The sequence below is a fragment of the Salvelinus fontinalis genome, chromosome 14 (assembly GCF_029448725.1).
Source record: "Salvelinus fontinalis isolate EN_2023a chromosome 14, ASM2944872v1, whole genome shotgun sequence".
NCBI lineage: Eukaryota > Metazoa > Chordata > Actinopteri > Salmoniformes > Salmonidae > Salvelinus > Salvelinus fontinalis.
The window spans coordinates 40,709,696-40,731,817 of NC_074678.1; the positions used below are offsets into that span (position 1 = coordinate 40,709,696).

Consider the following 22,122-nt stretch of genomic DNA (forward strand, 5'->3'; position numbering starts at 1 on the left):
TTCTATCTCAAGGCCATCAGATTGTTAAACAGCCACCACTAGCACAGAGAGGCGGCTGCCTACCTACAGATTTGATATCATTGGCCACTTTAATAAATGGAACACTAGACACTTTAATAATGCCACTTTAAGAATGTTTACATCTCGCATTATTCATCTCATATACTGTACACTGTTTCCTTCACTATCTATTCTTTATTATCTATTGCATCTTAGCCGCTCTGTCACTGCTCATCCATATATTTTATACTTATATATTCTCAACCCATTCCTTTACTAGATTGTGTGTATTAGGTTTTGTTGTGGAATTTGTTAGATATTACCTGTTACCATTTCGCTACAATCGCAATAACATCTGCTAACCACGTGTATGTGACCAATAAAATTTGATTTGATTTTCTAATAGCTAGCTAGCTGTCATTGTCTTGCAAGATACATGCTAACCCTACATTTAGCTAATGTGTGTACGAATGAGAAAAACCATTTAATCATCTGCTCGTGCTTGTGAATTATTTCATTACTCAAGAGTAATATGGTTTGGTTGCATTATTCAAGAGCGTAGCTAGCTAATATGTTTTAGAGGAAAAGTTGCTTGCATTGTTGAATAGCTTGCAAGCTTACTGACTAGTCAGTGGCTACTGTGATACTGATATTTATGGTAAATGTGGAGCTGCAGCGCAAGAATGGCACGTTGCCAGCCTCAACAAAAGGTTAAGCAAGGATGTAACGTAAATTGAAAAGTTTCTGTACATATTATGTCAATTTAAATCTCGTCGCGCTGCCTCTACTTAAATGTTTGTCAATGAGAAAATAGCCTTTAAAATCAATCAATGACTAGAGTCAACTGCATGCCCTAAGTGTCACGAATGATAGAGATGGTTTTGAATGAATAGCAAACAGTGGAGAGAAGGTTCAGTAAGTTCGCCAGCTGTATAATGAATGAACTTCATTCAGTAAGTTCGCCAGCTGTATAATGAATGAACTTCCTCACTGTTCAATTCCATTACAGATTCATAACCCCCACAGCATCTCTATACTTTGTGAAACATTGTGTCAATGATGCCCTGACTGTCAACTCTGCATTCATCAGTAACAGAATATTCAGTGTAGTAAATGATTGACTGAGTTAGACTAACCTGCCATCTGACTAACCCAGAATTCAGACCTAGTTCACTAGAGCAAGTTATGTTCTTGTGATGCTTTGAGGTCAGTGCAGAATGGCTGCTAGTAGTCCAGTAACATGGAGTATGTTTACAGACACACTCATAATTCGATACTAAACAGATATGGCAGTAAATCGAGTATGGAAATAGTCATGTAAACACCTTTCGGCCCCAATTTAGCTTTTGCCAGACCAGGTTTTGAGATCGGAGACAAAATCTCCACGATGTTGCCTACTCGGGGTGCACGGCCGTCACCGACGCTCATTTCATGTGAGCGGGTCATAGACGCAATCTGAGGGCTACTGATCCCGTCTTTGGGCAGATCCAGACACCCTGATATCTTCAAACATGTTTGATTTTAAAATCGGCACAAGCCATTGAGAGCTCGCCTGATAAAAAGTATTGTGTCACCCAGAAGGTGTAGACTCTCGCGCAGGAGCTTTGACGACTACGACTACGACTACTACTACTACTACTACTGGTATGCGTATGTACTTGCCAAAGTGACAAATCGCTACAGCTCTGACAAGCTCTTTACACACAATGTTATTCAATTCAAAATGTATTGGCTAGATATTTCAACTCCGCATGGCAAGCGTGAATGTCTGCCTGAAAACAGACAACGTGGTATCGAGGATCCTCATAACCAAGTGAATAACCTTGTAGTGTGACCCCCCGTCGGCGCCACATTGTTTAGTGTGCACACCACTACGTTGGCAAGACAACAACAAAAAATACAGGAAATACTGTTGTTTAATGTGAGATGTTCAGCGATGTTAGGATTTTAAAAGTCGTGTAGTGTCCGCCTGGCATTACTCTGCTCATCTTAAATCGGCCTGAGGTCAAAATAAAAGTGAGCATACGCCGATTAAAACACCTGGTTTTCTGAGCAATCTTTCTAATTAGAACATGTAAACAGCTTAAAATCAGAGTGCCAGCTGTGTATTTGATCTGCACATGTGCCAGCACCAGTAGAGCAAGCCTCCCTCTTATTTGCGAGTTTGGGAAAATCTGAAAGTATGCATCTTAGAAAGAGTTTTCACATAAAAACTTTATACTGTACATCTGAACTCAGATTAAAATAGGCCTCGCAAAAATAACATGGTCTCTGGTAGAACATTTATTATGATTGGCAATTTTCTGCATTTATAAAAATACCCATCATGTAGCCTGATTTCAGGTGTGTCCATGTAAACAGTATTATTAGAGAAATCGTTCTTCTTGCAAAGCATGTAAACGTTTTAAAGAAACTATTACATGAATCTGACTATTCACAATCATATTATTGTGTGCATGTAACTGTGCTCATAGTTGACTTTACTAACCCCTGAGGAGTTCTAGGATAATGTCTGGATTTTGACCCATAACGATGAGCGATTGAATGATACTTGCATAAGTAATCCAGTATACCGCAGCATCCTTAGCATTAGCACAGATGGCTACTACTCTCAAAAATGACCCCTGTATGTGTACTAACATCCCCTGAATCCCTCCCATGCTTAAGAGAAACTGTTGCTCCATCTACTTTCATATTTAGAGACCAGTAAAGCAGTCAAGACTGTGAGATAAGCTCTCCTCATGCCTTTGTGCATGGATATAAAATGTTCTTCCGCCAGCCTGACTTAAGCACTGATACAGAGAATTCCCAGTCCAAAGAATTTCACTGTGTCATACAGACTCTGGAGGGGATTTTTAAATAACTTTGAAGTCGTAACGTATTTGAAGATAAAATACAGAGGAATTAGAGCGGGAGACAGAGGAGCCGTTTTGATAGAAGGTTTAGTAGGGACGGGCTAGGTTCAAACAGCTCTGGATTATCTCAGACTTTAGTACCACGATGTGAAATAATAACAGCTCCAATTGGCAGTGTGCACAGCGCTGTGTAATTAGAATCAGCAGCAACCTTTGATTTGGGTACACAACAGGGCAGCGTGATGATGTCATCTGTGTAATAAACTCTGAAGCTGAGCTCTGCTCTCACGTGCAGACTGGCAACGACACATGCGGAGCAGAGGGGATGATGATGGTGCCTCCATGGTTCTTCGATATAATTAAACTGGAAAACTGGGCCTACATGAAAACACACAGACAAGGGAGCCAAAAGACAGCCAAAAAACAAAGACATTCATATCCATCTAGTAAATTTACCCACATATTCTGAGGCAATGCCATCTTCAGCATATGCACGCAAAAGCACACAATTAGCCTGTTATAAGATGATGCAAAAAGATCAGAGAGGACTCCGGTCAAAGCTCTGTCCAGCAAGATTTACAGAAACCCTGAGAGTAGCACGTCGCTTGGGAGGGAGAAAGAGGAGAGAACGGGAGGAAGGCAAATGGATCAATGGCAAATTACGCAGCGAAGCACAGCATTGTGCCTCTGTCAGCATTTCTGACAACAGCAGCCTACAGCAAAGAACAGCGGCGGAGATAAGGAAAGAGGGATGGATGCTGAGGAACGAGGGGCTAAGCCAAGGGATTCACTGACTCACAATGGAGAGGAGGTACTGAAGTGTGGAGGGTGGGGGGGACGAGTGGACCGAGGAGAGGAGATAGGCCTTAGTGAGATTAATTCTGTCAGCCTGACTGTTCATTGATCTAAAGAGAAAAATTCTGGTTGCTTGAGTGTGAATGCCTGAATGGAACAAAATGGTGAGATGATTATTTAACAAACCACAGTGACTCCCACACCATGTACTCACTAAGAACGATATGATCTCTTGTAAAACTAAAACTCAACAACATGTTGAGGCCATATGTTACAGCTGACATGTTCACGGAACAATGGGCCCAATCAACCAATCATTTTGATTTTATCCTTATTCAGCAGTGACAAGCTGATTATCTTTGTTTCACTTTCCATAAGTGATGCTGATGTAATTAATAGCCTTGGCTTATTGGTGGGCTGGCTTAGGCTAGTCTACTTATTTTCAATCATAAAGCTGTCAAGAAAGAATGCACTTTTATGATCCCTTATCCGACCAAACATTGGCCAAAGAAAGACCCTTTTAGAGCAGGCAACAGCAGATTGAAGAGGTCTGTGGAGCAACCTACAACCACTCCATTATGGCTTATCAACTACAACAGCTGAACCTTTGAATCGGAAGCTCTACACCAGAAGAGGAAACACACATGACCTTATTGTGCGTGCGGTGAAAGTATGAGTGAACTACTACATTTAGACTCAACTGTGAAGTCAAGATAGCACAGTGAAAGGACCTGTAATGTCAGAAGAATCCTCCCTGACATAAGCTAGCTTCAATAAACAAGAAAATATCAGCAGGGAAGCCGAATTATCTCAAGTAGAATTTTTGCACAACAGCAGCGTCTGCTTGGGGAGATGTTGGGGAACTGCTCTGTCACCAGTAGCCTACATTATCAACCATTAAAGTCAATGTGAAGTCACATTGTCTATGTCCTGAAAAATAATGCTGATTTGCGCTCCAAAGAGCTCAAATGGACAACAGTCTTTAAACATTCTGGCTTGCAGATTCATTCAGACAGAATGTAGCTAGCGATATCAATCTGCCTGAGAGACTTTGATCAAGCTATATCAAAAATGACTGTGGGTCTCCAGAGATGCTAATGGTTCTCTGTGACTGCGTGAGAAAAAAAATTGTACATCATATGTCCGTTGACATTCCTACACGGAAAGCTTTCATTGCATGTCTGTGGAAAGCGATGTTTGCCTATTTGCTAGTTGGATCGAGTCTAAATTAAACATCACTAGTCAAATTACTAACACTCCATCAGTAAGCCTATTTAAGTAATAGGCTGTAAAAGTACAAATCCCAATGGCAGAATAGCATGACTTCTGTTTAATCTACACGTGTAAAAATCATGCACTCCTGTACATTTATGTATTTTCAGTGCAATGTGCACACTGATGCAGCTGACACTGGCTGGGGACCCCTAGTAAACTGAACTTTCATTTTCACCCATAGCTAAGCAGCAGTCCCTCAGACTGATTCATGGGAGTTTTGTCCTGAATTATTGGCTTGCCTCTTGTCAAAGTCAGCACTTTTCCCCACAAAGGACATGGTCAAATCTCCCAGCCTTGCAGTACAGTTTAGAGGACCAGCTAAAATAACTTGACTGACAACCGTCTCAGCACCTCCACACACACATCTTTAAGAGGCAAGCCATTGTACAGATTCCTGACCTAGCACAAGTATTACGCAACAGACATTAAAGTATGTTGTGTAACATGACATGTTGACTGCACTGTAAACAGTTAGGCCTACGTTTTAATCTGAAATACGAGCTTGTGCTTGCAAACATCTCTAATGTATCAATAAATATCCCCAAAGAGTGAAATTGGGCTGGGATTAATAAATTAGAAATTTCTTCACCTCATTTAGTTGACATGGACACTACACATTACTCAACATATTCTGTTCTCACGTCAGTGTTAAACTGCTATTTATCTATGAAGCTATTTTTCATTCGTATTCCCTGAGCAGGCTAAAACGGATTAAATGCATCAACAACAGTTCAATACAAACGTACAAAATGAGACGGAAGAGTGGTATTAGGCTACATAGTTGTATTTGAGAAAGTGATCATAAGGAATCTATAATATAAAACTGCAATGGCCTGGTAGGCAAATACCTCTTCTGAACCATGCAGGTCCTTTTCAGTCCCGCTTCCAAAAATACAGTGATAAGGAAAGTGATTTCAAAGAGAGCCAATCTACTATCACCAACATTGAAGAGATGAGCCAAACCTCCACAAACCTAATTTCCAGAAGCCACATGCAGAAATTGGGGTTAAGGCACTGTCGGGTAAAGGGATTTGGAATCAGTCCAGTGTTGACAGCTGAGAAAAATGAAAAGAGGAAAAAACCTAGACTGTGTATTCAAATTCAGCTTGTGTGAAAGATTTCAAAAGCGTTCCACAGGGATGCTGGCCCATGCTGACTCCAATGCTTCCAACAGTTGTGTCAAGTTCGCTGGATGTCCTTTGGGTGGTGGATCATTCTTGATACAAACTGTTAAGTGTGAAAAACCCAGCAGTGATGCAGTTCTTGACACAAGCCGGTGCACCTACCATACCCGTTTCAATGGCACAAAAATCTTTTGTCTTGCCCATTTACCATGTGAATGGCACACATACACAATACATGTCTCAAGGCTTAGAAATACTTCTTTAACCTGTCTCCTTCCCTTCAATCACACTGATTGAAGCGGATTTAACAAGTGACATCAATAAGGGATTAAAACTTTCACCTGGTCAGTCTGTCATGGAAAGAGCAGGTGTTCATAATGTTTTGTACACTCCGTGTATGCTACCTAGGCAATAGAGCCCCACATTGGAGGTGTCATAATACCCATAAAACCAAGCGGTCACACGGCGAAATGGTTCCATCCGTTTTAACACCATTCATTCTTTTAGAAACATGTAAAATAAGGGCTGTGTTTCGTGTAGGCTTACCCTGGCGTGACGTTTTGATAACCATGTAAATCTATCTTTTGGACAAGGTGACTTTTAAATCAATATATTTTGCTCTATCAACTCTCAGATTAGAAAATGCTAATTAGCGTCAAAGTAGACATCATGCAAAACTACAAATCCCTGCAAGCTCCTGCACGTCATTTCTAGCGGACACCTTTGCTAACAAGTATTGTGTCAATTTAAAACGTGCACAAGACAGTTCACAGAATTGTCAATTTAAAGAAATGTTGCTTATTTATTAATTACATTTCGCTAACATTAGATAGTTAATCCAGAGATTCTTACCTTTGCCTCAATTCGTCAGTCTCGTCGAGATTATTGTGGCATTTTTAGTTCTTTATGATAGCCACATCAGCAGATATTTAGCATTTTATTTTCAGGGGGTAAATACTGATAAAAGTCACTTTGTCCTAGAGATTTACACAGTTACCAAAACGTCACACCAGGGTAAGCCTACATGAAACACAGACATTATTTTAAGTGTTTCTAAAATCCTCCATGGGAAAATGAATGGTGGAAAAACGATTAGAACCATTTCCTTGTTTGACCTCTAGGTTTTATGGGTATTATGACTCATACTGTGGTACTCTATAACTGAAAGTATGGGATCATGGCCTCGGTTGATAGCGAAGCTAGCCTATGAGGATCTTTGCCGTCACTGTCTGTTTTGCTCAGAATTTCCACAGGTAGTAATGTATTTGTTGTTCATAGTCCAGGGCCTTAGCGAAAAAAAACATTATGAAGTAAATACAACCATGAAATTTGGTACAAACATTCCTCAGATGATATGAAAATATCCTAGAAGGGGTGCTTATTTCAAAATTAACCAAGAAGCGTAATTCAAAATGGAATCCAATGGAGATTGTAATGAATCCATAGTTATTTAAAACAGCTTATTAAGTGACATTTTCAAAAAACAAACATGAAATCAAGTAATAATACACCAAATGTATTCCTTAAATTCTGATTAGTGAAGAAAATAAAAGATTGCACGACAATCGAGCATCCTGGCATTGACACTCCAGAGAACAGAAAGCTCACTTTTGCAGCGGCACATCATGGATTCTCTGCAAGCTTTGTCAGCCTCTGGTAAGAGTGTCCACAAAAGTGTCCAGGAATCAATTGTTTTAGACCATCCAAATCTTACTGGTGAAGGTGACGATTGGATGGCTTTCAGACTTGTTGACCAAATGCTTGTTTGGTCCACTACTCGGTTTGGATTTTACAGCTTCAAGAAGTGATCCTTCCTCAGATCATTGAAACAATCTAGGCTGGTTGTCTTGTCATAGAGAAGGTGTATCTTTCAAGCAATGTGAAAGTGGACAAATCCAAATCAAGGGGTTGAAATGGTTCAGCTGCCTTGAACTTCAATAAACTCTAATCTGTCTTTATGCCCTTTCCACAAAGGGTTGTAACCTGAAAGCCTGACATGAAAGCCTGACAAAGCCAAGCTCTTGTGCATTCCAAGCTTCTCGTAGATGCTGTTGATGTAAATCTCCTGTTAGTTTTTACCCATACCAAAAGCAACCCACAGCTTTATGGTTGGATAATCCTTGGTAAATTGGAAGAACAGCCCAGCAAGGAGGACACTGATGTCTGATAATTGTTTGTGCACCCTTTGGAAGGGCATATTTAAGATGAAGGAATACCTGTGTCTGCCTCTTCATGGTCACATTCCGGCATTGATGTCAGATAACCCTTTGAGACCAAATAATCATCAATTGTAGCATAGATCTCTTTTTCATCTTCAAATTCATTGGCCCACACCTTCTGTGTGAACCTTTTGAAAAGCTCATGTTTGTTATTAGGATTTCCGAGAAAATCAGAGAACTTACATGGAAGCTTTGTTGTCTCTCAAACGTTCTTTTCGGAGACCTCATTGAGTCTTTTCGACTAACTTATTTGTATGTGTCCCACACAATATCGATTCTATTGCAGTTTTTCAATTGGTGCTATACCCAAGGCAGGGAGACAATAGAGCAATTCCATAGTAAGACACAAGTCAACCTGAGCAATAGCTTATTTTCTAATTAAACTACTTTCATATTTACCTTGAATGTGTGTATTTAAGTAAAGACTACATATTTACCAAATTGAATGTTATTGTTCGTACAAAGTAGGATACTATGTCCCAAAAGTTCAACCAGCTTTCATTGCTTTTGGCAATGGCTCACATAACTTGTTTTGGTACTCACATCTGTCCCCCTGTGTATCTGACCAAGTCGGAAGGTTAATAAAACAATATCAAACACATTTCTGTCCATTGAGCACTAGTTCTACAATCTAGCAAAGATAGAACGCTGATTTGGACAGGCAGTGTCACATCCGTAACATTTTTGAGGAAAGGTTGTTATTGTGGATGTGTTTTGAGTATGATTGTATGCAAACTTTCTGTGCAAAGCCAACATTCATCAAGGGCTTAGGTGATGTATAATTGGTTTCCTTTCTCACTTTGTCAGTACTTGTTCTAAGACCGTTACGGACGCTTCATAACATGATCAATGACTCACTTATCAGCATTAGTGCATAACGCGGTCACGATAAAATGTTTATGCCCTTCCTACTGCTTCCGAAGTGTGTATATGTTAGCAAACAAGCTAGCGGGCAATCTTTATCTGTGTGAACTATTTTAGGTGTACTCATGTGAACTGCAATCATGTGTTGTTCTGCTAACTGGAGCATTTATTTAATTTTTTTAATTTAACCTTTATTTAATTAGGCAAGCCAGTTAAGAACAAATTCTTATTTACAATGACGGCCTAGAAACAGTGGGTTAACTTATTCAGGGGTAGAATGACACATGTTTTACCTTGTCAGCTCGGGGATTCGATCTAGCAACCTTTCGGTTACTGGCTCAACGCTCTAACCACTAGGCTACCTGCCACCCCATTGCATATGATCACATGGAATAATAAAGGTCTTACATTCATAAACAGAATTAAGGTCTTAAAGATCTATAAGAAAAATTCACCGATTATGCTAAGTTTATTACTTCCTTGAGTAAGTATGGGTACTGCCCCAGTGACAATCTCTTTATCTGTGTAGTCTGCCCTGTGTGTGAAAGTGAACTGCAAATGTCAAGCCTGAGGTGATTTACAATCTGACAAGAAATGTCTATGAAAGTGCAAATCCTGTGCCACTGGTAGGGTATAATTCAATGACACTTTTTTTTAACCATTTGACCTAACTAAAATTAAGAAGTTTAACCCTTCATAGAAGGACATCCTGACATACAGTGCATTCGGACAGTATTCAGACCTTCACTTTCTCCACATTTTGTTACGTTACAGCCTTATTCTAAAATGGATTCAATAAAATGTCACTCAATCTACACACGTAGATGTTGCAGATGTTTGTGTATATACACACATGAAAGCAGTAATAAATTGGTCTATAATCAATTTTATAGATTAATTGCATACAGTGCACCATTAAATTGTTATCACCATGACAAAGCAAAAACAGATTTAGGAATTTTTGATAATTTATAAAATATAAAAACCTTATTTACATAAGTATTCACACCCTTTGCTATGAGACTTGAAAATTGAGCTGAGGTGCATCCTGTTTCAATTAATTATCATGGAGATGTTTCTACAACTTGATTGGAGTTCACCTGTGGTAAATTCAATTGATTGGACATGATTTGGAAAGGCAATCACCTGTCTACACAAGGTCCCACAGTTGCCAATGCAAAAACCAAGCCATGAAGTTGAAGAAATTGCCCGTAGAGCTCCGAGACAGAATTGTGTAGAGGCACAGATCTGGGGAAGAGTACCAAAAAATGTCTGCAGCGTTGAAGGTCCAAGAACACAGTGGCCTCTATCATTCTTAATTGAAAGAAGTTTGGAAACACCAAGACTCTTCCTAGAGCTGGCCATCCGGGGGAGAAGGGCCTTGGTCAGGGAGGTGACCAAGAACCCGATGGTCACTCTGACAGAGCTCCAGAGTTCCTCTGTGGAGATGGGAGAACCTTCCAGAAGGACAAGCATCAGACAGACCAGATGGAAGCCACTCCTCAGTAAAAGGCACAACACAGCCCGCTTGGAATTTGCCAAAAGGCACCTAAAGGACTCTCAGAACATGAGAAACAAGATTTTCTGGTCTGATGAAACCAAGATTGAACTCTTTGGCCTGAATGCCAAGCGTCACGTCTGGAGGAAACCTGGCACCATCCCCACTGTAAAGGATGGTGGCGGCAGCATCATGCTGTGGGGGTGTTTTTCAGCGGCAGGGACTGGGAGACTAGTCAGGATCGAGGGAAAGATGAACCGAGCAAAGTACAGAGAGATCTTTGATGAAAACATGCTCCAGAGTGCTCAGGACTTCAGACTGGGATGAAGGTTCACCTTCCAACAGGACAATGATCCTAAGCACACAGCCAAGACAACGCAGGTGTGGCCTATGCAATAAATATTCAAGATACTGGTGATTTCTTGGTTCTTTGAGGTACACTGCATTTTCAGATGACAACAAAAGTATTATGATAAAGTTTGAAATATTTAATATATAAACACTAATTTTGCACAGCGTCACATCCATAACGGAGAATCTTCTTCTCTAAAGTACATATGACAATTTTTATATTTTCATCACCGTTGTCTGTGTGTAGCCAAGCCTTACTTTCAAAATGGATATTCATATTTTACCCTAATACCCTGACTACACCTCTCGCGTCGTGTGCGCAAGCTTTGCAAAATACATTTTGGAATATATGTTATTCAATTATTGCACCCACACTGCTCGCGAGCATCTGCGTTGCCAAGGGCTAAAATAGAAGTCATTCCTATTTCTGACACAGATCACGCTGCAAGTCCTGTCTCTCCCATCTCCTCATTGGTTTACCCACGTGGGTGATTGAAAGACGAACTGTTGCCGGTTGTCGTGATAATACTATGAAAGTTTAGATGCCAATCACCATATAAGTTGAACGATGAAAAACACTGGAAGGAGGAGAGATGACTAGAAATGAGTCGGTTGACCGTTTTTATGTGTGGATTAATTGTCGGAGTAGAGGACCTTGTGCATTTCAGGTAAAATAACAACCTAATGTTTATACCCCAGAACAAATTAGCTAGCAACAGCAAGCTAGCTAAATAGGACAAATTAGCTAGCAAGTGCAAGCTAAATTGCCATAAATGTTTAATGCTTTTTGACCTGTCCCCAAATTAATGTCATTGGTTCAGAGTTTGTTTTGATGTTTTAAGCTGAGTGTCGTGATCATGTTGGGTGTAGGGGGACAAAATACATTTATGCACGATGGTACACACCGGTTTGGGTTCCGTGTAAGACTGATATTCACAGACTTTGCTGGTGTGTCTATTCTCACAAAAATGCCTGTCCATTTCCGTCACATCCATAACGCAAGTGTTTGTTTTTCTACTTCAAAGCGGTATTACTTAGAATTTTGTATCAACACCTCCCCTATAGGTCCTACAAATACACATTAACATTTTAATGCTAGATAAGTCAAATCATATATTTTCAAAATCAAATCATATTTGTTTGTATATAAACTCAGCAAAAAAAAATAAAAGTCCCTTTTTCAGGACCCTGTCTTTCAAAGATAATTCTTAAAAATCAAAATAACTTCACAGATCTTTATTGTAAAGGGTTTAACCTGTGTAGGATGAGGGTGCCGCTAGCGGCACTCCCCCCCACCCCCACTGAAAAACCAGTGCCGCGAAATTCAAAAAAAATATATTTTTTAAATATTTAACTTTCACACATTAAAGTCCAATACAGCTAATGAAAGACACAGATCTTGTGAATCCAGCCAACATGTCCGATTTTTAAAATGTTTTACAGGGAAGACACAATATGTAAAGATGTAAATCTATTAGCTAAAAACACATTAGCATAATCCACCATCTTTTATTTGTCCACCAACACCAGTAGCTATCACCAATTCGGCTAAACTAAGATATTTATAGCCCCTAACCAAGAAAAAAACTCATCAGATGACAGTCTGATAACATATTTATGGTATGGGATAGGTTTTGTTAGAAAAATGTGCATATTTCAGGTAGCTGGCATAGTTTACAATTGCACCCACCGTCACAAATGGACTAGAATAATTACAATGAGCAACGTGTTTACCTAACTACTAATCATCAAACATTTCGTAAAAATACACAGCATACACTAATCGAAAGACACAGATCCTGTGAATACAGACAATATTTCAGATTTTCTAAGTGTCTTACAGCGAAAACACAATAAATCGTTATATTAGCATAGCACATAGCACATAGCAGCCCAGCATTGATTCTAGCCAAAGAGAGCGATAACGTAAACATCGCCAAAATATATTATTTTTTTCACTAACCTTCTCAGAATTCTTCAGATGACACCCCTGTAATATCACATTACAACATACATATACAGTTTGTTCGAAAATGTGCATATTTAGCCACCAAAATCATGGTTACACAATGACAAAAGTAGCCCAGCTGGTGAGAAAATGTTGGTGCGCCATATTAGACAGTGATCTACTCTTATACATAAATACTCATAAACGTGACAAAAAATATAGGGTGGACAGCGATTGATAGACAATTTAATTCTTAATACAATCGCGGATTTACATTTTTTAAATTATCCTTACTTTTCAATACAGTTTGCGCCAAGCGAAGCTACGTCAAAAAACATGGCGTCCTAAGCCACTAACATTTTTCGACAGAAACACGATTTATCATAATAAAAATGTCCTACTTTGAGCTGTTCTTCCATCAGTATCTTGGGCAAAGGATCCTTTCTTGGGTCTAATCGTCTTTTGGTGGAAAGCTGTCCTCTTGCCATGTGGAAATGCCAACTGCGTTCGGGATGAACTGGAAGCGTGCCCAGCGATTCACAGCGTTTCAGAAATAAATGTCCCAAAATCGCACTAAACGGATATAAATTGCTATAAAACGCTTTAAATTAACTACCTTATGATGTTTTTAACTCCTATAATGAGTCTTAACATGACCGGAGAAAGATTACTCCCAACACTAATGCTTGGAACAGGTGCGGGTCGGTGTCCTCCACGTGCATGACGCACCAAGAAAAGAGTGACTAGCTACAGGGTTTTTTTATTTATAGTGCCTGTGAACGCGCAATCGACCCCATTCAAATCGTCATCACGTAAAGGCATCCAGGGGAAGACGTAAGCAGTGTCCGTATACTCATAGCAATAACAGTGGCCTTTTAACTGACTCCAGATCAGGGGCCAACATTTCTGAAATCTGACTCCATGTCAGGGAAATTGCTGTAGAATGGGTTCTGTTCCACTTAGAGACAAAATTTCAACTCCTATAGAAACTATAGACTGTTTTCTATCCAATAATAATAATATGCATATTGTACGATCAAGAATTTTGTGGGAAGCCGTTTCAAAAATTACACGATTAGCATAAATAGTGACAACAGCGCCCCCAGCCTCAACAGGTTAAACACTGTTTCCCATGCTTGATCAATGAACCATTAACAATTAATGAACATGCACCTGTGGAACGGTCATTAAGACACTAATGACGAGTTTGGAGGGCACTATGGTGTTAAATGCTGAGCTGTAATCGATGAACAGCATTCTTACATAGGTATTCCTCTGTTCCAGATGGTTTAGGGCAGTGTGCAGTGTGGTTGTGATTGCGTCATCTGTGGACCTATTGGGGCGGTAAGCAAATTGGAGTGGGTCTAGGGTGTCAGGTAGGGTGGAGGAGATATGATCCTTGACTAGTCTCTCAAAGGAAGTGAGTGATAGCGTTTAGCTCAGTTACCTCAGCTTTCTTGGGAACAGGAACAATGGTGGCCCTCTTGAAGCATGTGGGAACAGCAGACTGGGATAGGGATTGATTGAATATGTCCGTAAACACACCAGCCAGCTGGTCTGCACATGCTCTGAGGACACGGCTAGGGATGCCGTCTGGGCCGGCAGCCTTGCGAGGGTTAACACGTTTAAATGTTTTACTCACGTTGGCTGCAGTGAAGGAGAGCTCGTAGGTTTTGGTAGCGGGCCGTGTCAGTGGCACTGTGTTGTCCTCAAAGTGAGCAAAGAAGTTGTTTAGTTTGTCTGGGAGCAAGACATCGGTGTCCGCGACGGGGCTGGTTTTCTTTTTGTAGTCCGTGATTGACTGTAGACCCTGCCACATATGTCTCGTGCCTGAGCCGTTGAGTTGCGACTCTACTTTGTCTCTATACTGACGCTTAGCTTGTTTGATTGCCTTGCGGAGGGAATAGCTACACTGTTTGTATTCAGTCATGTTTCCGGTTGCCTTGCCATGATTAAAAGCAGTGGTTCGCGCTTTCAGTTTTGCGCGAATGCTGCCATCAAGCCATGGTTTCTGGTTGGGGAAGGATTTAATGGTCACCGTGGGTACCACATCACCGATGCACTTGCTAATAAACTCGCTCACCGAATCAGCGTATACATCAATGTTATTGTGCTATCCGGAACATATCCCACTCCACGTGATGGAAGCAATCTTGAAGCATGGAATCAGATTGGTCGGACCAGCGTTGAACAGACCTGAGCGCGGACGTTTCCTGTTTTAGTTTCTGTCTATAGGCTGGGAGCAACAAAATGGAGTCGTGGTCAGATTTGCCAAAAGGAGGGCGAGGGAGGGCTTTGTATGCGTTGCGGAAATTAGAGTAGCAATGATCCAGGGTGTTGCGAGCCCGAGTCGCGCATTCGATATGCTGATAAAATTTAGGGAGCCTTGTTTTCAGATTAACCTTGTTAAAATCCCCAGCTACAATAAATGCAGCCTCAGGAAATGTGGTTTCCAGTTTGTATAGAGTTCAATGAAGTTCTTTCAGGGCAGTCGAGGTGTCTGCTTGCGGGGATATACACGGCAGTGATTATAATCGAAGAGAATTCTCTTGTTCGATAATGCGGTCGGCATTTATCGTAAGGAATTCTAGGTCAGGTGAACAAAAGGACTGGAGTTCCTGTATGTTGTTATGATCACACCACGACTCGTTAATCATAAGGCATACACCCCCGCCCTTCTAACCAGAGAGATGTTTGTTTCTGTCGGCTTTCCGTGAAACAAAGAATGTTACAATCTCTGATGTCTATCTGGAAGGCAACCTTTGCTTGAATTTCGTCTACCTTGTTGTCAAGAGACTGGACATTGGCGAGTAGTATATTCGGGAGCGGTGGGCGGTGTGCCCCGCCTATGCAGCCTGACCAGAAGACCGCTCCATCTGCCCCTTCTGCGGCGCCGTTGTTTTGGATCGCCTACTGGGATCCGATCCATTGTCCTGGGTGGTGGCCCAAACAGAGGATCTGCTTTGGGAAAGTCGTATTCCTGGTCGTAATGTTGGTAAGTTGACGTTGCTCTTATATCCAATAGTTCCTCCCGGCTGTATGTAATAAGACTTAAGATTTCCTGGGGTAACGGTGTAAGAAATAATACGTAAAAAAAACAAAATACTGCATAGTTTCCTAAGAACGCGAAGCGAGGCGTCCATCTCTGTCGGCGCCAAACACCTTTACCAGAATGCTAACAAAATTAGGTCAATTAATAGCAAATTTCCATTAAATCAGCAAGCTAAATATTTGAACAAGCGCAAATGAAAAAAATAACTAATTGCAAAGGCGGGCAATCCAGCTCATAAAGTTATAGGTAGGAGCTACCGAATGTCATTTTTGGTGAGTTTGGACATTTTACTAATTAATGTGAATGAGAGGCATTATGCAAATGAACAAAGTTTGGACGCATGCTTGTCTGAAGTAAGAACAGTACTGGCTCTGGAGCCTACATGCTGTCTGTGTGGAGTCTGGAGTCGCTAGGGCAATGGGCCTGCCTGCTATGTTCAGGGAAGATGGGGGAGGAGCAGATGGGTCGAAAACGGAGATGAGAAAAAAACGCAAGAAAATCAAGATAGTGGCAGCTGTACAAACAACTCACCCAAAAGGGCTATGACTTCTCAAACACGACTCAAAGCTAACACAATATGATGCCCCGTCACCTTACTAATTAATCCACTTACATAGATAACTAGCAAGTTAAACTTAGGGGTCGCATTAACAATTCTGCGTTTTTCATGCAGGAAAATAGATAACTTAAAATATCTTGATGCGTTTTGGAAATGTAGATCTAAAATGCTTCTTATTGTATTTTTTTCTCAGCATCAGACAGATTAATTTTATGCTTCAGTTGCACTTCTCCACTAGGATGAGAATTCACAAAAGGGCATTCTTTCAGCAGACAGTGCTCTGGCTGATGTGTAGCTACTTTTATCGGTGTAGCCATCTACTGTTCTCCTGTAAAATGTAAGATTAACTTTAAGCAAAACATTAGGAAATGTAGCTGGCATTCTTGATATGCTAAAGATTAGAAATATGATGGCCATGCATTTTTGCAAAAAATACCATGCTTTTTCATTGTAAGCTAATTTAATTGTGTGGCTGCCAACCAAATAGCGTTGCACTTCTGTTGTCATCTGATGAAAATGAAGCTATTTTCTGCTGAATTTGTTGCACTAATGTATTTTCTGTGAAGGAAAACTATAGTTGCACGTCCCTGATCACTCTATTGAAGCAAAAAAAAACATGTCTTTCAATATAAAACACAACCCCTGTCAATACACAGTTAGACTCACCTGCTCCCGCTTTCTCCTGTTGTGCTATTTACAAACAAACACATGCCTCTCTCAACTGTTCTGGGGAACAACAGTAAGGTTCATAATGTAAAATAATGTGACAGTTGAAATGAAGAACGAATTCTGCATTATCTCCTAACGTATTGCACAGGTTGACTGCAGATATTTACTTAAAAAGTATCTACAACTTCAAAAAACTTCAAATAAATAGTTAACGGTATTGAAAAACCATCCCGTGGCTATTTCCAAATACCCAGTATATATATGGTATACCGCCCAAGCCTAGTGGACTGTCATTACAATTGCTTCACCGGAACCTGGTAAAACATTTTGTAGTGTAGCTAGCCAATGAATGGCGCAGAATTTACTATCAACATGCTGTCAACGCTATAACCAACCACTTTTGGAGCTAACTCGTGCTCACAAATGATGTACTGATGTCAACAGTAGATGGGAGTTATATTAATGACATGGCTAACTTAGCTAACTAACATTTCTGGAAAACAAGTTATATTAAGTGGCTAGCTAACTAGCGTTAGCAACGTTTGGTGGTCAATGAGACAGAGCTAGCTAACCAGCTGAACTAGCAAACAATATAACAAAAGTATAATTTCAGATTAAAAAAAAAAACTCCAATAGGCTCTGCATTTCAAGAATCACAGTTGCAAGTATCCCTGGGGGACTTTAAAATGCCTTGTATTTCAATAGTGAGCTTGTCTGAGGTAAATTCTCCCTGACTATTTAGCTTTTATTTTGGTGATTGCTAGTTCTCAAAGATTATATTATTTAAAAATACATAGCTCTATTATCTTTCCTACATACATTATATTTGGTTTTAGTTGTTTAAGTTTATACTGAAAGTGTTTTCCATTCTGATTTTGAACTTCAATGGCAGAAAAACCCTGCAAACTTAATAACATGGTGTTTTTAACCTTTTAAAAGACATTTGTTGAGGTGTTTCATGTAATAGTTCAACAAAAGTCTAGTGGCTTACAGGTGGATTTCTGGTGTTGCCATGCCATTTCTGCCACTTTAGGCTGGTTGCTTATAAAATATAATGCCTGGCATATTGTTGAAGACTGGTCCACTACTCAATTGGATGTTTTATTATATATGGCAACAATAGTTCAATATCACCTTGCCAAAATCCGTATTGGCAGCCAAATTGGATTATGTAAATAAATATTAGGGCTGCCATGCCCCAATTTTTGGGCACCCCTTCTAATATCAATTAATACATTGCAAAGAGCATCTGTACTTCACTTTTTGAGCTGCCCTGGACTGTCAGACCTGTTTAGTTATGACAAAACATACAAATCAAATGTCTCATGATTCAGTAGCTCTCTACATCTTGTGCGAATGATTCAGGTGTAGCAGTAAGAAAAGCAGGATCAGGCAGACAAGTATTTCATCCTGTACTAGATATAAGACAAATTGGGGGAAAAGGGCAAATAAAATAGCATTTTTAAGATTAATTTCCAAGATAGTAGCTAGCTAAATAATGCCGGTCCTATTTTACACACTACAGGGCAGCAGCACTGGCATGCTTCTTCATCAAGCCTATGGATGCTTGTTTTCTCTAACCGTCCACGCTAACCACGACCTGGAGCCCCCCGGTTTGGCAGCAATACACGCTGAGAAATATCCAAGCTAAAACCATTTGAAAAATTACTTATTTCGCCCCTGTATGTAGTTAAATTAACGTGCTATTTAGTGGGTTAGTTTTGCTGTTAACTGTAATCTCGATGACAGCCGGCCTAATCTGATAGCTAGCTGAGTCAGTGTGGCTAACAGTTAGCTTCCGTTCCATGCATGGCTTATTGGCTAGCTATGTTACCTGGCTAAAAGTAGATGAACCACCGCCACGGCTGTAACTGCATAAATATAGCTAATACAATTCCGTTTATAGATATTATCAATACAAATAAATAGTTACCCATGTCACTGTCCCTTCCGTAGCTAATTCCAATGACAGTGTCCGCATCCTCTGATGCTGTAGCCCCGGATAACGGTCTCGCTTCCCTGGCGTCTGACAGCCCAACTGCTCCCTCGGCTGCTGCTTCCATTCAGACTCCCGGAGAAAGGGCGAGCCCTCCAAATGAAAGACCAACAGCGATGGCGCGATTCGGTGAAACCAAACGGTTGTTATTCGACGTCCTACAGCTAAACCATACGATGATATGAAAAAATAAATGTCGGGTGATATCCGTTATGGCCCAGGGCCAGGCATCTGTGCGGTGGTTATCAGCGCGCGGCACAAATCCTCTCAGTTCGACTAAACTTGCTGCTGTAGACGCTGGTTTACCCTTTTCTGTCTGCCTCAGACTGATTTTTGAGGAACTACTGCTTTCCATTGGCTTGGGTTGTCACTAGTTACCACAGCCGCAAAGTCTAAATTAGCTATATAAAAATGTATGAAAACAAACATGGGTTTTTTTGGTCTTAATTTAAGGTTACGGTTATCGACATAAGGTTAACAAGTGTGATTAGGATTACAGTTGAAGTCGGAAGTTTACATACACCTTAGCCAAATACATTTAAACTAAGTTTTTCACAATTCCTGACATTTAATCCTACAAAAAAAATCCCTGTTTTAGGTAAATTAAGATCACCACTTTATTTTAAGAATGTGAAATGTCAATAATAGTAGAGAGAATGATTTATTTCAGCTTTTATTTATTTCATCACATTCCCAGTGGGTCAGAAGTTTACATACACTCAATTAGTATTTGGTAGCATTGCCTTTAAATTGTTTAACTTGGGTCAAACGTTTGGGGTAGCCTTCCACAAGCTTCCCACAATAAATTGGGTGAATTTTGGCCCATTCCTCCTGACAGAGCTGGTGTAACTGAGTCAGGTTTGTAGGCCTCCTTGCTCGCACACGCTTTTCAGTTCTGCCCACACATTTTCTATAGGATTGAGGTCAGAGCTTTGTGATGGCCACTCCAATACCTTGACTTTGTTGTCCTTTGTAATATTTGTGTTGTGTAGAAATGACCAGGCAGGAGACGGGAGTACAGTTAGTTTTCGTTTAGTCAAAACCCTCGTGCTCTACAGCCCCCGGCACAATAGTGCGCATGTGCATTTCCTATTAGGTGTAGTAACGTAACACTGCCGTAATACATCACTGCTTAGTAACAGCATAGTAACTAATATAAACAGATGTAGATCCCAGACACTACATCCTTAAGCCATTTTGCCACAACTTTGGAAGTATGCTTGGGGTCATTGTCCATTTGGAAGACCCATTTACGACCAAGATTTAACTTCCTGACTGATTTCTTGAGATGTTGCTTCAATATATCCACATAATTTCCATCCTCATGATGCCATCTATTTTGTGAAGTGCACCAGTTCCCTCCTGCAGCAAAGCACCCCCACAACATGATGCTGCCACCCCCATGCTTCATGGTTAGGATGGTTTTCTTCTGCTTGCAAGCCTCCCCCTTTTTCCTCCAAACATAACGATGGTCATTATGGCCAAACAGTTCTATTTTTGTTTCATCAGATCAGAGGACATTTCTCCAAAAAGTACGATCTTTGTCCCCTTGTGCAGTTGCAAACCGTAATCTGGCTTTTTTATGGCGGTTTTGGAGCAGTGGCTTCTTTCTTGCTGAGCGGCCTTTCAGGTTATGCCGATATAGGACTCGTGTTACTGTGGATATAGATACTTTTGGCCATGTTTCCTCCAGCATCTTCACAAGGTCCTTTGCTGTTGTTCTGGGATTGATTTGCACTTTTCGCACCAAAGTACGTTCATCTCTAGGAGACAGAATGTGTCTCTACCTGAGTGGTATGATGGCTGCATGGTCCCATGGTGTTTATACTTGCGTACTATTGTTTGTACAGATGAACGTGGTACCTCATGCGTTTGGAAATTGCTCCCAAGGATGAACCAGCCTTGTGGAGGGATACAATTGCTTTTCTGAGGTATGGGCTGATTTCTTTTGATTTTCCCATGATGTCAAGCAAAGAGACACTGAGTTTGAAGGTAGGCCTTGAAATACAACCACAGGTACACCTCCAATTGGCTCAAATAATGTCAATTAGCCTATTAGAAGCTTCTAAAGCCATGACATAATTTTCTGGAATTTTCCAAGTTGTTTAAAGGCACAGTCAACTTAGTGTATGTAAACTTCTGACCCACTGGAATTGTGATACAGTGAATTATAAGTGAAATAATCTGTCTGTAAACAATTGTTGGAAAAATTACTTGGGTCATGCACAAAGTAGATGTCCTAACCGACTTGCCAAAACTATAGTTTGTTAACAAGAAATTTGTGGAGTGGTTGAAAAACGAGTTTTAATGACTCCAACCTAAGTGTATGTAAACTTCCGACTTCAACTGTAGGTTTAAAATGGCTTAGCTGTACACTAAATGAAAATGGCTACAAAACAAACAAATTTGATTGATTGATTCTTTTAAATGAAGAAAAACAGGTCAACAAGTTTTATCCACAAAAAGGGTGGGTGCATTGAGGGTAGCTGACCCCTGTCCATGACCTTTCAAAATGAATGATGACCGAACGTACATCTATCCTACACAAATATGAAATACTCTCAGACTAACATATTGATTTAACCCCATAAACAAAAGCCAGGGATTGCCTTGGATAGATCAGATATCCTTGGCATTATGACAAGGTGCTGCTCCTCTTTCATAATTGAACAAGTTCAGGTTGCAAAATGACTGACAAACACCTGCAGGTAGGACAGTAAAAAGGAAAATAGTATTTGGAATTTTGTAGACTAGCTGGGCATTAAAGGGATGAAGGGACCCTGACCTTTGTTATTTTGTCATCTATCAGGTTGACCCTAGTACAACATTGACCCCTAGTGGTCTGAGTGTTCACTTTGCTCTCAGGCCCTTCTTATGACCAATTATGTTTTCTGTGAACAGGTCTTGTAAATGAATG

General features: G+C 40.3%; 1 protein-coding gene across 4 annotated transcripts in view; it reads right to left on the reverse strand.

Annotated features, from left to right (window-relative positions):
* Positions 1 to 19,549, reverse strand: part of pip5k1ca (phosphatidylinositol-4-phosphate 5-kinase, type I, gamma a) — an 82,648-nt gene extending 63,099 nt beyond the window's left edge. For 3 of the 4 annotated variants that reach the window (XM_055861800.1, XM_055861799.1, XM_055861802.1), the window contains exon 1: positions 19,143 to 19,549. In XM_055861800.1, coding sequence (XP_055717775.1) covers positions 19,143 to 19,272 — 130 coding nt within the window. In that variant the 5' untranslated portion in view covers positions 19,273 to 19,549. The remainder of the gene's footprint in view (positions 1 to 19,142) is intronic. The other variant, XM_055861803.1, reaches the window with a different exon arrangement.
* Between the last annotated feature and the right edge of the window lie 2,573 nt (positions 19,550 to 22,122).